Source organism: Pleurodeles waltl, chromosome 1_1, assembly GCF_031143425.1.
Source record: "Pleurodeles waltl isolate 20211129_DDA chromosome 1_1, aPleWal1.hap1.20221129, whole genome shotgun sequence".
NCBI classification, from domain to species: Eukaryota; Metazoa; Chordata; class Amphibia; order Caudata; family Salamandridae; genus Pleurodeles; species Pleurodeles waltl.
This window is the reverse complement of record NC_090436.1, coordinates 614,561,864-614,576,622: the sequence shown is the minus strand read 5'-3', so window position 1 is coordinate 614,576,622 and position 14,759 is coordinate 614,561,864. Positions and strand designations below refer to the sequence as shown.

The window sequence follows — 14,759 nt, the reverse complement described above, 5'->3', positions numbered from 1 at the left end:
TCCTCTTTGTTGGTGGCTCTCCTGCTTAAACTGCCCTAAAAGTTCTTATAGGAACTTAATAGTATTTTGTTGTTATTATACTGGGACACACTGTGATGCAGTATGGTGCTCTGGAAGTTACGCCTCCCGGTATTGAAGGGTGGCTTGGCTGACCCTTATCAGGAATGCTGCAGCACAATTACAATGGGTGGCTCGCTGGCGGTTTTACCTTTAGGATGGTGTGGGTACCCGGGAGGGTGGCTTCCCGTTCAAGGAGTTATTGACCAAATCTTGCTACGACCTACTCCTCCCTCTAGTGTGTGGAATTTAAATGTGCTAATTAGAACGGGTTGCTATGTTTGGGTCAGGGCTCGTAAAAGGACATGTACCACGATCCCGTACACATACAAACTTCGGCTCCTGGTTGCTTGATGCCGGGAACAACAAGAGGGCTGGACTGGTCTCCATCGGTAGACAACAGCCGGGGTTATGATACTGGGTGATTTATCTGTGGGGAAGGGGTGAATTGGGTCCCTTTTTGGCACTCCGGGAGACTCATGACCTTCCTGTTGGGCACTCCTTGCTACTTTAAATAGGCACTGGTTCACACAATACACGAGTGATGGGGCTTTTGGGTGGTGGAACCACCGGAGCACGACTGCTTCAGCCTTCTTTTCCATGGTCTCTTGAGGGCCATCCTCAAGGATGCCTGGTTATAATGAGTCTCGGCACTGTAGGTACATACATGTCGGAGTGTACCAGTCGCTGGATGGGCACTTGGAAAACTGTGCTGGAGTGTGGTGAAATGGCTTTGCATGATTGCGGGGGCCCCACTATGGGCTCACACCTTTCCATATTTGCTACAATGGTTCTGGTATTACTGACCTCTCCACTTGTTATTTATGCTTCCTCTGTACATTCTGCCTGATGATTGCCCTGTATTGTTTTGTTTATGATGCATTGTAATATTAACAAAACTATAAAAAAAATACATAAATATCTATATATACATAAATATTATCTGTGCTATATATATATATATACATATATATATATAATAAAAAAACATACACATATATATAAAATATATATAAAACCAAAGGCTTAGGTCACACTATAGTTAGGTCAAATGGGGACCTGAAAGTAACCATCAGGATATCATCAGTGATATCATAAATAATGTCACAGAACGGGTCATGAGTGATAGCACATGTTAGTTCATAAGTAGTGTAAGGCGGTGGCGCAAGCTAAAGTTAGTGCTGCTAACTATACCTGGTGAATTTCCTTTTTTTGTTCAAAACATTAATGTTGTCATTGACAAACCCAACTAATTATAACATTACTTTAATCTTTGTTTTTTAAGTGATACAAGGACGTTATAGTTGAATTCTGAATTTACTCACACAAAACCACAGAAATTCAGCAGTCATAGTTATGGTTAGCTAAAGTAATTATAACTCACGCCCCCGCAATGCACAGTTTTCTCATCCATAATATTACTACAAATGTTAGAGTGATATTATCAATGATGTTATAAAAAGAGGTCATTAGTGCTGTAATATCTGGGGTAATTGGCAGCACATGGTGAAAGTGTGAGTTATAGTTATTTGAGATAACTTTAACTGCTGAATTTCTATGTTTTTTTTTAGTAGATTCAGATACTTGTAACCTTTGGTTTTTTAAAGTGAATTTTTATGTTTTTTTTTTTTTATTCTATTTCCTAACTATAACATCCCTGTAAACCATGATTATTTACAGTGAATTTCTACTTTTATTTTTTAAACATTAAGTCATTTTAATTACTTTATGTTAATCCAACCACTGTGCACAGCCGAAGGTTAATCTCAGGGCCTGCTTCCAGTCCCCTACAAGCACCAAATCCCGTTCCACAGAAGGTATTTGGCCGTGCGCAGCCGGGGTCGGTCACAGGGCCTGGCCGCTGCGGCCACTCCCTATTATCAACCCACCCCACGCTATGCACGAACTTCGGCTGTGCTCGACGGTTGCTGGCAGCAGGGCCCGACCGCGGTCAACCCCCTATATGCTCCCAACTGCGCTCCTTGTGGCCAGGCCCGGGGGTTTACCCCCTATAAGTAAACAGCCACGTACAGCTAAATGCTGTATGCAGCAGAGGTTGGCCAGAGGGACTGACCTGCAGCCAGGCCTTGCGGCCAAACCCATAAAAGCACCAAACACCAGGCTACACATGCCTTTTTGCCAAACACACACAAAAAAAGGGTTCGGTATATACACCCCCCGGCAGGGCCCCCAGGGGAACCCCAGGAACAAAAAGTGTTTTTTTAATTTTTTTTTTTTTTAATTTTCAGCAAAACCAACGGGTAACTCCGCAGTCTCCTGCGCGTCCTAATAATTTTGCCTGTAGGTGGCCCGGGACCCTAGTGCATGGCCTATATAATAAATAAGGAGGGGGGCACACAGGACCCCATCCTAGGGCTTTTTAAAGCCCTGGGGACCACCACCTAACCAGAGCTACATTTCATAAATTTATAACTCCTTCTTGCTGGAAGCGGAGTGTTTGGTTTTGCTTGGAAGGAGCTGTCACAGCTCTCGCCAAGCAAAAGCAAACAGCTACCTCCCGATGGTGTGCACCTCGGGAGGTAGCAGGAACAGTATATGGCTCCAGGAGGGGGGCCACTCGGCCCCCTTCCTCTCTTCGGCACAGGGCCGGCCGCAGGGAGGTGGTGGTCCCCAGGGCCGTATATGGCCCGGGAGTAGGCGTGCAGCCCCACTGCTTTTTAGGGTCAAGCGCAAAGCGCTCTGTCCCTGGTGTAATTGCTCTGTGGGCTTTTAACCACACCCATGTCAAGCCCATCAGTTTGGTCGGTTCGTGGGCTTGCCTTTTAAAATTAGCTTGATTGATTAGTGAAAGGCATGCATACGTCATGCCTTTTCCGGTGTTTAGCCCACCTCAAGCGCACCGGCCAACTACTGAAAACATACAAGGCTCCATGTTTTCAGTACGATTTCTGCATTATTTCTTCTCTCTATTGCGTAGTCAGCGCGATCTCGCTGGGCAGCAGTAGAGCGCTTTGCCTGACATCGACCCTGTTACATGGATATTTGCACTTTTGCCGGTTACATAGATAATTGCACTTTTGCTGATAGGTTTCACTGTGAGCAAACTTCTGTTTCCTTTTGTGTGTTTGCTCTGCACTCATGGCGGCCGTCGGCTCGCTTATGTGAGACAGTTTTACTTTTCAGTTTATGTGGCAAGAAAAGTCAGATTAGGAGTTTACAATGTTAATAGCTTTAACTTGAGTAAACGCGAGACCCACTGCATTACAATTGCTTGTTAATAAATGAATTGGCCCTGAGAAGATGATGGTTCCCGGTACCCGGAGGGTCTATGCGGCTCTCCGACAATGTTTTCACTATAGCCCCTTGAGGTGGTGGTCCCCGGGATCTGGGGGAGATGGAGATCCGTGCAGCAACCCCACATCATTTCATTGTTGTAGCCCTGGGAAGCTAGTGGTCCCTGGTCGGGGGTTGGGGCGCCCCACATAATTTTATTTTTGTAGCCCGAGGAGGTAGAGGTCCCCTGGGGTCCGCCCACCCCCTACATCATTACATTGCTATAGCCCAAGGAGGCGGCAATCCCCAGAAGCGAGGGTCCTCACAGCCCCCTCTTTGTTTAAAAATGTGTCCCTGGAGGTGGTGTTCTGCGCCCCCCTCCCCCCAACAACAATTTTAATTTGTTGCCCGGGGAGGTGATGGTCCACAGGGCTTCTAAAAGCCTTGGGAGGGGGCCTGTGCGCTCCTGCTCTTTTGTAATTACATTAGGCATACACCCGGGAACTGGCCCACTCGGGGAGGGAAATTAAAAAAAATCACTTAGAAACGCAGGAGGCATTGTTTTTCTTTTTTAATTCTCAGAAAAATCGGCAGATCAAGTCAAGGATTTTGCAGAGAATGGTTTAAAAATATATACTTTTTAGAGCCCTGGCAGGGTCCCAGGGGGACCCTTGGAGGGTTAGGCCCTGCGGCCACACCAGCCACGCACAGCCGAAGGCCATAAGCGACAGTGTTTGGATTAATGTAATTAAATTACTATACGTAAAAAAAAAAAACCACACAACTATAGAAATTCACTGAAAAAAAAAAAAAACAACGTTTGCAAGGACGTTATAGTTAGGAAATAGAATTTTAAAAAACATAGACATTCACTTAAGAAAACTAAAGGTTACAGGGACGTTATAGTTAGGCTCACATATTAAATGTACCAAACCGTAGAAATTCACCAGTTATAGTTATCTCTAGTAACTATTGTTGGCAGAAAGCTAGCTCTTGGTCCAGAAAGCATGCTTTTTCGTAATTCGGAGTAAATCTGTTCCGTAGTTTTTGGGGTTATTAGAGTTTGAAAAATATAGATATCTAGGGATGCGGATCCTCCACTGATCTAACTGTCCCTGTGCTGATATCTGATTGGCTGCCAACACTTCAAAAGAAAGTGCTGGCTGCCATCCTGGGACTCCGCTTCAGCCGAGCCCCACAAAATAAGTTTAAAAAAAAAAAAAAGAGGCCAGGGTAGTGTCACCATTAGCGCCTAGCCTTGGTCTAGGGATCCCTCACGGACTCCGCAAGAGTTAAAAGGCATTTATAGTACTTATATTAAAAGAAATCTGTGGACCCGCAGATTTTTCTGAGACTTATTTTTAAAAAAGGACGGTTTCCTGCCCTTTCCTTTATTTTGCCCCTGGGTGGGCCAGATCTCAGGGATACAGGGCCTTAAAAGATAAGGAGGGGAGCACAAGCCCCCCCCTCTTAGGACTTGTTAGCCCCAGGGACCACCATCTCCATTGGGGGGATGATGTGAAAATATGCAGGGAGCGCACTGCCCCCCATGCCCAAAGTTTGTGCACAGTGGTGGTTGGAGTAACGTCCAGTAATTAAAAATATAGTTTCTTAACATAATTATAACTATAACTGCTGAATTTCGATGGCTTTGTGTGGGTGAAAAGTGAACCTAAGGTAACTATAATTCGAGGCCCCATCATGCACAGTTTTGTCTTCAATAATTTGACTTCTAATGTTTCATTGATATTTTTATTGACGTTATAAAAGTTGTCATGTGTGCTGTAATATCTGGGGTAATTAGCGGTGCATTGGGGTGTGTGAGTTATACTTACCTTAGTTACCTTAGGCCGCGAGTTATAGTTACTTGAAATAACTAACTATAACTGCTGGATCTCATTGGTTTTGTAGGAGTGACATCTGAGTCTAACTAGAACATCTCTGGAACCTTTGGTTTTTCAGTGAAAATTATTAAGGTTAGGTCTCCACTGTCTCGAATGATGCTTTAAATATGAAAGCTGCATAAAGGACTGCATTGGTGGTAGTGATGGTCTAAGAGTGATCCCCACCACCACCCAAAAAAATACAAATGGGCAAGACGGAAATCTGTTGGACACCTATGTTTAAAAAAAAAAAAAAAATCCCTAGTATGAAAGAAGAGGCTTGCAAAATCTATGCGGACTACTGAAGAAAGCCATGCCTTCATTTTCAGGACCTGGTCCAACACCCAAGACAGAAGGGCCAGACCCTTCTCATCTTGTCCATGTTGTTTCTCTGCTCACCTTCACCATCCCTGCATTGCCTCTTTTCTACAGCAAAAATAACATATAGGGGAGGGATGAAAATTTAAATAAAAAACCTCTAAGTATAAAATATGTGCTTAAGAGTAAGGGAAGTAGAACCACTCACAATATAATAAAGAACAATTAGAAGATTATAACTAGATATGCAAATGGAGTGAAAGACAAGAAAGTAAGAAAATGTGAAATATCCAGGAAAGCATTTAGTGTAATCAAGATTGTATTAATAAAACTCCATGCACCAAAGGAATACGTCTGGGTTTTTAGCTGAAAAAGTTCATACAAGCGGTACAAAGTCAGCATCCCATCATGGTAACAACCACGTTTGAAAAATACAGTCATCTCATTCCGCACCATTCCATTTTTTCCTAACATAACTGATTTATAGGACTACACTCACGGGCCAAGGTGTGTGGCATTTGAAAAGCAGGACATGTACACTTAAGTTTTACATGTCCTGACAGTGAAAAATTCTTAAAGTCGTTTTTCACTGGAATAAGGTTATCTCTTCTATTAACTAACTTTGGTTTACTTTATGAAGTATAAAAGTAGCTTATTGAGCATAATAAGGCAAACCAGTGTTGAACTATGTAACTTTTTTTAAGTTAATAGGGTTGGAGCAGATAGAGAAATACATCTTCCACTCATGAATTGTAATTTAAAATTCTTCGTAATGGTAAGGTTAGATTTTAAGTTACTAACCTGAAAATGTCACTTTTAGAAACTTTGCATTTTTCTGGCTAAACAAAATGTGCCTAAGCAACCTCTTTAACACTCCTGGACTGTTGAAGATTCAGAAGGACTGCTCTGGAAGAAAGGAAGACTGGACTTGCTTGCCTTGAACCTAGGATCCCCAGAGGTGATTGTAAGTGTCAGCTGGCTGACCTCCTGTGTGAGCTACAGCAACACAACAAGGTCCCAGCAGCCTTCTCTGCAACTGTCCAGGTGACCAGCACTAACTGGATCTTCATAAGCCCTGTTGCTGGCCTCTTCTGGTGTGTGTCCTGATCCCAAAGAGGTACCCCACCAGGCCCTGGACGATTGGTGGGCATCGGAGTGTACTACTCCTGCTTCAAAACTGCCAAGGCTAAACTACAATTGAAAATTCTGATGTTTTGGGCTCTTCGCAACCGGACTCTCGTAAAAGAAGATCGTGTCTCTCGTCAATGCAATGTTCCAATGATGACCTACTCTTTGTGCTAACAGCGACCACCTGTGTCTCCACCCAACGCAAAGCTTCAGTGACGACTTGCTTTTCTCACCAACACAATTTACTTGCAGCTCCTGCCAACATGATGCTCCAGCTGAGGCTCTGCAGGTGGACTCTGAATGTAATTCTGTAAACTCTTCACCAGGAGGAACATGGTCCCTGCATATGATCCGCGCTTCTTCACAGTCAGCCTAAACTTGTGACTTTGTCCTGGTCCAGAAAGACCAGATAACTGCGAGTGGCACTTTGTACATCTTCGTGCTAATTTTCCGGAAACTTTAAAAATTCGTAAATACAATCATACTGATTGGATTTTTGTTGTTTTGGTGTCATTTCATGTATTACAATTTACTCTAATTATCTAAATTGGTTTGGGAATTTTGCTGTGCTGTGGTTTCATTTTTTTTATTGTTTGAGTGATGGCTAACTACTTTTCACGTTGCCTCCAAGCTATGTCTAACTGCTTTTGTGGCAAGCTATCAGATGGTTAAGCTTACTTAGAGACTTTTGTGATTCACCCTGACAAGGATTATTACTTGAGTGGGGTGGGGGAGGGAGGGAGGAAGGGTGATTACGTCACGCTCAACTAATAACCCAATTTCTTACACTCACAATGAAAAATGTCCTGCTGATGTTTTCTTGGTGGGTGTAAGAAGTCCTTGCCTTTGGTGGGAGTACAATTCCAACTTTTTCAATTGTGGAAAGATAGTTTAGAGGAGTCTCAATACCCTTAAAATGTGTGATGTGCACAGATTCACTGGAGATTCCAAATCAGGGACTACTTCCAGCCCCGGAATGGACCCAATTAAGAGTTTTACAGCATTGGTGGGGTAGTAAATTCACACTAGTAAAAACTGGCACTATTCAGTAACACCCTATCTCTACTATGCAGGTATGAGTTTATCGCCATCAAATAACGACCCACACCTGGTTTTACCAGGTGGAATTATTCACAGTATCCCTTTTCCGTGGGTATTATAGCTCACATTTACACCAGCTCTGGGCAGGTTGTAAAAGCAAGCTTGCTGGAATCCAAACCATGATATAACATCAGTCCTGGCATAATCAGAGAAGGTATGTATCAGCAAAACTTTTATATGATGAGAACTCTGCTATAATTTGTCACTTCTGTGGCTGGCAGTAAAAGGGACAAGTGCATTTTTTTTCAACGAGAAGTAGACTACGAAAGCATCCAGTCTCTGGCCAAGAAGATATTTCATAAAATTCCACAGCCCAGGATGCAATACTATTGCCCAACCTGTAGGTGGAAAATGTGCAGGGCAATTTTACCAATTACTAAGGTATTATTTAAGGTGAGGTAAGCTCCTTGATCCCTAGTTTAAAATCTGTCGACCCTAATCTGCTCATCTGGCACTTTTAGCCTGCAAAATATCAAACAACTTGCCCTTTCTTCCAACATATTTCTCTACTTAACATCTTTTGCAATCATATAATCAAACCAATGCATGCTTTAAGTATTCTATAAAAGAAAACTAAGTTACCCCATAACTCCATGATCAAACATCTGGAATCTCAGGTTTCATTTATTTCCAAAATACCGGAATGCATTGTATTCAACTATCTTACCCAACTTTTTTTTTTAACTCTAACAACTTACTCAGTCCCATTCCCATTACATCTGGTTTCTATGCTCTTCACTGAAACCGCCCTCCTGCACTAAACTAACGTAATTGTTTCCACACACATTACAACCACCTCTCGTCTATTCACGTGATCCTTGACCTGTCTGCAGCATTTTAAACCGTTATCCAACCTTTTGACCCTTCATGTCACCAAGTCTGCTGTTTTTTTCCCCACCGCTGTCCAGTCCTTTACTGTGGTCTGTCAATTAAATGATTTCTCACCTACCACATTACCTAGGAGTCCCACAAGGATCTCTTGTGGCTTCTCACTTCTTCATACTTCTTCCATTGGTCACATCATCAAGCCCTTTGGTTTCACTTGCCATTTGTATGGAGACAACGCCAAAATATCCTTCTCATTCCGAGGTTCCTCGCCTCTCAAAAAAAAATGTTGCATATCAGATTGCCCAAGAGCAACATCACTGGTTGGTGCAGAATTCACTCAAAGTAAACTTGTGAAGGACTAAGGGTGCTATAACTCCCATCCTCTATTTTCTGAAGTGCACAACAAGCAGTTAAGGGCAGGAACAAGCACAGAGTTCTTGCCGGGATGAGGCTTAAACCCAGCTTGTGTTTCAACTAAAATATAATATTCTTTAATGAAGGCAGAACGCAGAGTGTTTACTGAAACTTCAGCAATTTGCTAAGGCAATAGGAGAATGGAAATTGAGCTGAAGTTGCCCAAGGCAAAAGATCCTACCAAAGGTTTTTCGCACAGGTGAAGCACTTTTGTGTCCTTTCAAAAAAGTACGACACCATCAGTGATTGATTAAAGACCACCATACAATTGGTGGTAATTGTGCTAATGAGATTTAACCACTTTCACTTTAATCACAAAAGGGCAAAAGATAATCCAGGAGTGGCAAGACGGAGTACAAAACACCTGGGGGCTAAGTGTCAGACAAAAAGTCAGTTACATTTTTGGGGCCTGATTTAGATATTGGCGGATGGGTTACTCCATCACAAAGGTGACGGATATCAGTCCGCTGAAATCTAAATCCCATTATTTCCTAGCCATTGGGTCTCTGGTTTATCATTCTGCCTCTATTTAGTGCTTGCATTACAATGCACAAGGGAATATTTTACATTTTAAAAGTACATTGAACAATGACACTTCAAATTCTTTGTCTCATAAATGCACTATATAAGGAAGCCAATATTTTTTCCACTGAAGCAGGTTTTTTAAATGTTTTGAGTCTGACTTTAAAATGCCACCATATTGTGTTGTTCCATTCCAGATATGGTTAAGTGCGACCCTAGATGGCTGTGCTTGAAGTCTCCCAAGACCAATAATAAACACTGTCATCAGAAGATCGTACGTAGAGTGCCATTCTGTGTGAGAAGCCAACCAACAGGCTTATCAATGCTTATGAAGACCGCTTGTAGAAATGTGCCCTTTTTGAGTAGACCGCTTGTAGAAATGTGCCCTTTTTGAGTGGTCACCCCCACATTTTTTTCTCCAGTGCTGATGGTTATGACTCTCAAAGTGCACTGGAGCTTGCTAACCAGGCCCCAGTGCCAGTGCTCTCCCAATAAATATGATGTTTGTGAATTAGTAACATCCAACTGGCAAGGACTTTAACTCCCTTATAGGTCTCTGGTAGGTGGTAAAAATGGCACCCAGGGCACTGGAGTTAAACGGGTCACCAGGGCCTGAAGCACTGATTGTACCACCCTGGGTGACCCAAGTAAACAGATGACAGCAGTTCAAACGCTCCAGACTGCAGGAGCAGTGCAAAACTGCTCAAGCTCTACTTTGCCCTCACCATGAGCGGAAGGGTCAAAGCACTATTTTTAATATATGCTAGTCGCCATAGGCCTCCTGAGCATAGGAGGCAGGGTGAGTTATATTAAAGGTTTGGACACATAGGCGCAAGTTCTTGTGTCCCTACACTAGCCTCTTTCCAATAAGGGCTACTATAAGTGGTCAGGGGAGAATAGGCTAACGTCGGCTAGCACCTGGGCACCCCGAGGTTGCCAGCTCCATTATGGTCCCACTGAAAGGTGTCATGTTTGGTATCAAACAACGTGTCTCATCTAATCTGACTTTTCCCCCAAAAGTCAGATTTAATCTGGCATGCACCCAGGTGGCTACCTTAGTGGTTGCCCACCTGGTTGCCTCAGTGTTTCCTGTGCCCTGGCTGGAAGCCTGCAGCTGCTGCCACGAAGATAAGAATCAGACTCTCTGCCAGAAGGTGTGAGCATTCCTAGAAGTCAGAAACGAAGGCCAGCCTGGGCGAAACGTATCACCTCCCTCCCTGACAGGATAGTGAAGCAGCAGATCAAGGTGGTGAGCTTCAAAGCCCACACCGCTCTGATAAGCAAGCAGGCTGTCTCCCAGAGGAAGACAAAGCCATTCCCTTGCCCCCAGGCACATTTGCACCCAGGCAAGTGGAGAGATTAGGCAGTTAGAAGGCGTACACCCCCCAGAAGGCTAGTTACACCCCTAGGGTGGCTACCTGGTCTGTACAGCAAAGGAGGGGTTCTGCCATCTTTAAAAGTGGCAGAATAGAGGGTTCTGGGTAGAAAAGATAGCACACAATCCTTGATGTGGTCCCCTAGGGGGTGAATTAGCTACTGGGATAGAAGTCCATTGGCTACTTGTCTCCATACCCCTAATTCTAGGATTTAAAGGGCATCTCTGGCAACAGAACCTAAGATCTGATGAAACTGCAACACCAGGACAAACAGGAAACCCGTGACTGCGACTTCACAAAGCGAAGCCGCTATAACTAGAGGAATCCTCACCACTGGAGGATAAATTGCTAACAGAACCCTGTTAAAAAAAGCTGTATCATTGGTGTATAAAAAAAAGAAATTCTAAACCACTCCCAGGACACCCTGTTGCAGCTCAGGACGAGGGGGGAGACAGACGGTGTCACTGTCAATAAATCATTAAGGTTGCTTTAATCTTTTTTCTACTTTTACGTTGCTGCAAAACAGTTTTAGGACCAAAAACAAAGGTCTTGCAACCCACAGCCCGAAGGATTAAAGGTACCAGCTACAGAAATGCCGAAAAGCCTCCACGGGTCTTGAATGGGAGTATCTGGGAGATTTAGGGTACCAAACAAATTTGTTTTATGTAAGGTTCCTTATGAAGCATGTAACACTTACCCCTGCTTCAGTCTCAAGGCCACAGGGGGCCCCATATGGACCATTTATTCTTCAGAGCACAGTGGCGCTCATTCTTCTCACTTCAGACCCTATGGCATTGGGGGTGGGTAGGATTGTCAGGGCCGCTACAATTTGACAAAGGGGCAGGATGCCATGCCTACCCCTGCAGTCTTCTTCCTAGGCCGTACTCAGTTTTGAAGAAGGACGTCACTCAGACCCATCCCCCACTCCCGGACGTAGTTCATCAACTGCATGTCCAAAGCCACAAACTGGATGAAGATCAGCTGATTAAAATACAACAATGGCAAAACATAGCTGGTACTCTTTGGACAATCCACCTTTCTCTGGCTCTTGGCCTGGTAGCCTCCAGAATTAGGACCAACACCCAACCCGTTGAACCAGAAAGTAACCTAAGGGTGATGATCAACAGTCAAATCTTGATGTTCAACCTAGTTAACAAGGTTACCTCCTCCTGCCTGCTTCTACTCCTACAGCTCCTCAGGAAAGTTTACAGATGGCTCCCGCTAAACATCCAAAGATCCGCCATCTACACCCTAACTGGACTATGGAAATGCACTCTACATATGAAACACTGCACAGCTCACCAAAAGACTCAAATTGATTCAGAAAGCAGCAGCCAGACTGACTCTCAAACACTCACCCCACATCTAGCTCACACACCTCAAGGACACCTTCTGGCTCATTATACCTAAATGGGCCCTTTTCAAGCTCCTCACACGTGCACATACATAAACAGAGCACAACACAAGCAAAGGCCCAGCATACTTTACAGCTACATCAACTTCCATACATGGACCAGACATCTCCACTTGGCCAGCATCCTGCTCATCAATGTTCCCCGCATCCAAAGGGCCCAAGCCGGAAAAAAACTTGTTTTCGTAGCTGTTTCCCAAAATCTGAAACAACTATCGCCCTCCACATCATAGCCACTGTGAACACTGAATTTTTACTAATGAATATTCATATATTCTAAAAGTTGAATCTGCATAGAAAATGAATTAATATAGAAAATCATGCACGACTTGGAAAATGTGCCTACTTGAGTGGCTGGTCAGTAATCACAAAGTGTCCTTATTAATTGCCTATTAAAATGAATTGATGGACTCATGTTTAGATTAATGTAGTAGTATGTTATAATAATGATTACTTATTATGTATTTGCTTTATTTATTGTAGGCCTTAAGTTAGCGAGGTCTTGGGCCTAGTTGCACAGCCTCATGTTAAGTTGCACCATTTAAATAATTCACACAAAATGGCTGTTTAGAGAAATGAATACTTGTATTGGTTCACTGAGTTGACCAAACACTGGCAGATGTTTAACGTTCGCAAGAGAACTGCTTGCTAGAATATGCTGTATTAGTTATTGTTACAATGTAAAGTTTAGTGTGCGGGAAAGTGATGTTCCCAGGAGCTAACAACGGATGTATGGACTGAAGGACAGAGAGATACAAAATTGTTACCTGATGAGTCAGAAGATGGGAACAGGAGAAGAAGAGCCAATTATCAACATGTGAAAGACAGTTTAGTTATAGCTTAGATTTGAAGTTCTACTTTCATTGGACTAGATGTAAACGTACAATTCTTTGGCCAATGCCTTTGTGGGAAGAGGTTAAGATAATTTTAATTTAACCTGACTGCACAGAGACAAGAAAGACTTATTCCTGTTTTCCTTCTCCATCGAAGAGGTGTACTCATTTTGATTCTGCTACTTAGATAATTCTATCTTTAACTTTACTGCTTAACTTAGAGTCCCCTAGTTCTGAACCATTCCCTTTCATGGTACGATGCTGACCGAACAGATGTCCGATTGACGAAGACAGTCACAGCTTGTTGATCCATACTGAGGAAAGGTATTAATCGAATGTTATTGTGTTTGATGTAATTTGTCTTTTGTTCCTAGGTACCAACCGCTATTTTGATAGAGCCATAGTTAGATGTTTTTCCAAGTTTGTGTTGACTAAATTGTTTTGGATGAAGCCCAAAGATGCTATTCTAATCAGAAGGTTAGTGAGGGGTGACCTTAAATACTAGGAGGTTGCTATTAACAATTAGTAGATGTTACTCAGTTGCTGAATCTAAATGTATGCTGTTTCTGTTCTGCAATTATTCTTGCTATTGATTTGTACTGTAATGCTAGAGTGCGTAACAATTCATGCTTTGGTTGAGTTGAGATTCTTTAGAAGATGTGGTCAACCAGTGTTCTGTATGTATACCATTTGATTTTGAGACTAAGTTATGTGATATTAGCATTGTTAATATAGGGAAATAAACATTCTAACTTTTACAAAAAAGGTGTTGTTATTTATGACCAAAGGGGTCATGGTGCATGAGATGACTGACTGAAATGATTACTGATATTGCTGATTGACATTTGTTGATGATTTGTAATGAAATTGAGCGCTATGGTGGGATTTACTCTAAGCGCAGTCAAAAGGTTCATCGAACAACTAACGTGTCCCCTTATGAATTAAAGATAAGAAACCAAATAAGGTCAGACGCGCTCACACCACCAATGTTATCAGAGAATTCTGCAAAACCTTAAAACCAGCCTATTTTAGCAGCTCCCCCCTGTCGATATGTGCGCCATACATAACACAATATCCACCACTCGATTGGGCACTCGAACAGGATAACTTTAAATGTTTTTAGTAAACTTAATTGAAAAAAGAGGGGCAGACTTTTCAAAAGCCTAACGATAACGTGAGGAGAAATGAGAATAACCTATCTGCCATTGTCTTTCCCAGTCTTTCACTTCTCCTGTGCAGGTGGATATTATGCGGTCTGACCACACCCACCTTTCAATTCACTCCTCTGCACTTACCAGGGGCTCCGCTCGCCTCCTCTCCCGGTGGTACAGGACTAGGACAACCCCCTGTCTGCAGTGGGGAGCGCTCTCCCCAATGCAGGTTGCGGCTCCCGGGGATGTCAGGTGGGCTACTCAGCCAGGGCACCTCAGAGGCAGGAAATGACCTTGTCCCCATCTCCTCAGCAGCTTCACGTCCTCCCCTGTACCCCAATCCATCGAAGCCATCCGGCCGCCGCGGCTGCATCAGGAGGCCGGGCAGGCAATGCCAAGTGCAGAGAAAGCTGCAGCAGAAAGCACGGATTAGTACGGAAGCAAACACAGACGCACTCTGACACTGACAAGACCTCCCATGGAAATAGAAAAAGTACACCTCT

General features: G+C 43.3%; 1 protein-coding gene across 2 annotated transcripts in view; it reads right to left on the bottom strand.

Moving 5' to 3' along the window:
- Positions 1-14,759, bottom strand: part of SLC25A46 (solute carrier family 25 member 46) — a 225,300-nt gene that overhangs the window by 84,805 nt on the left and 125,736 nt on the right. For both annotated transcript variants that reach the window (XM_069226441.1, XM_069226449.1), the window contains exon 2: positions 14,401-14,666. In XM_069226441.1, the coding sequence (XP_069082542.1) occupies positions 14,401-14,629 (229 nt within the window). In that variant the 5' untranslated portion in view covers positions 14,630-14,666. The remainder of the gene's footprint in view (positions 1-14,400; positions 14,667-14,759) is intronic.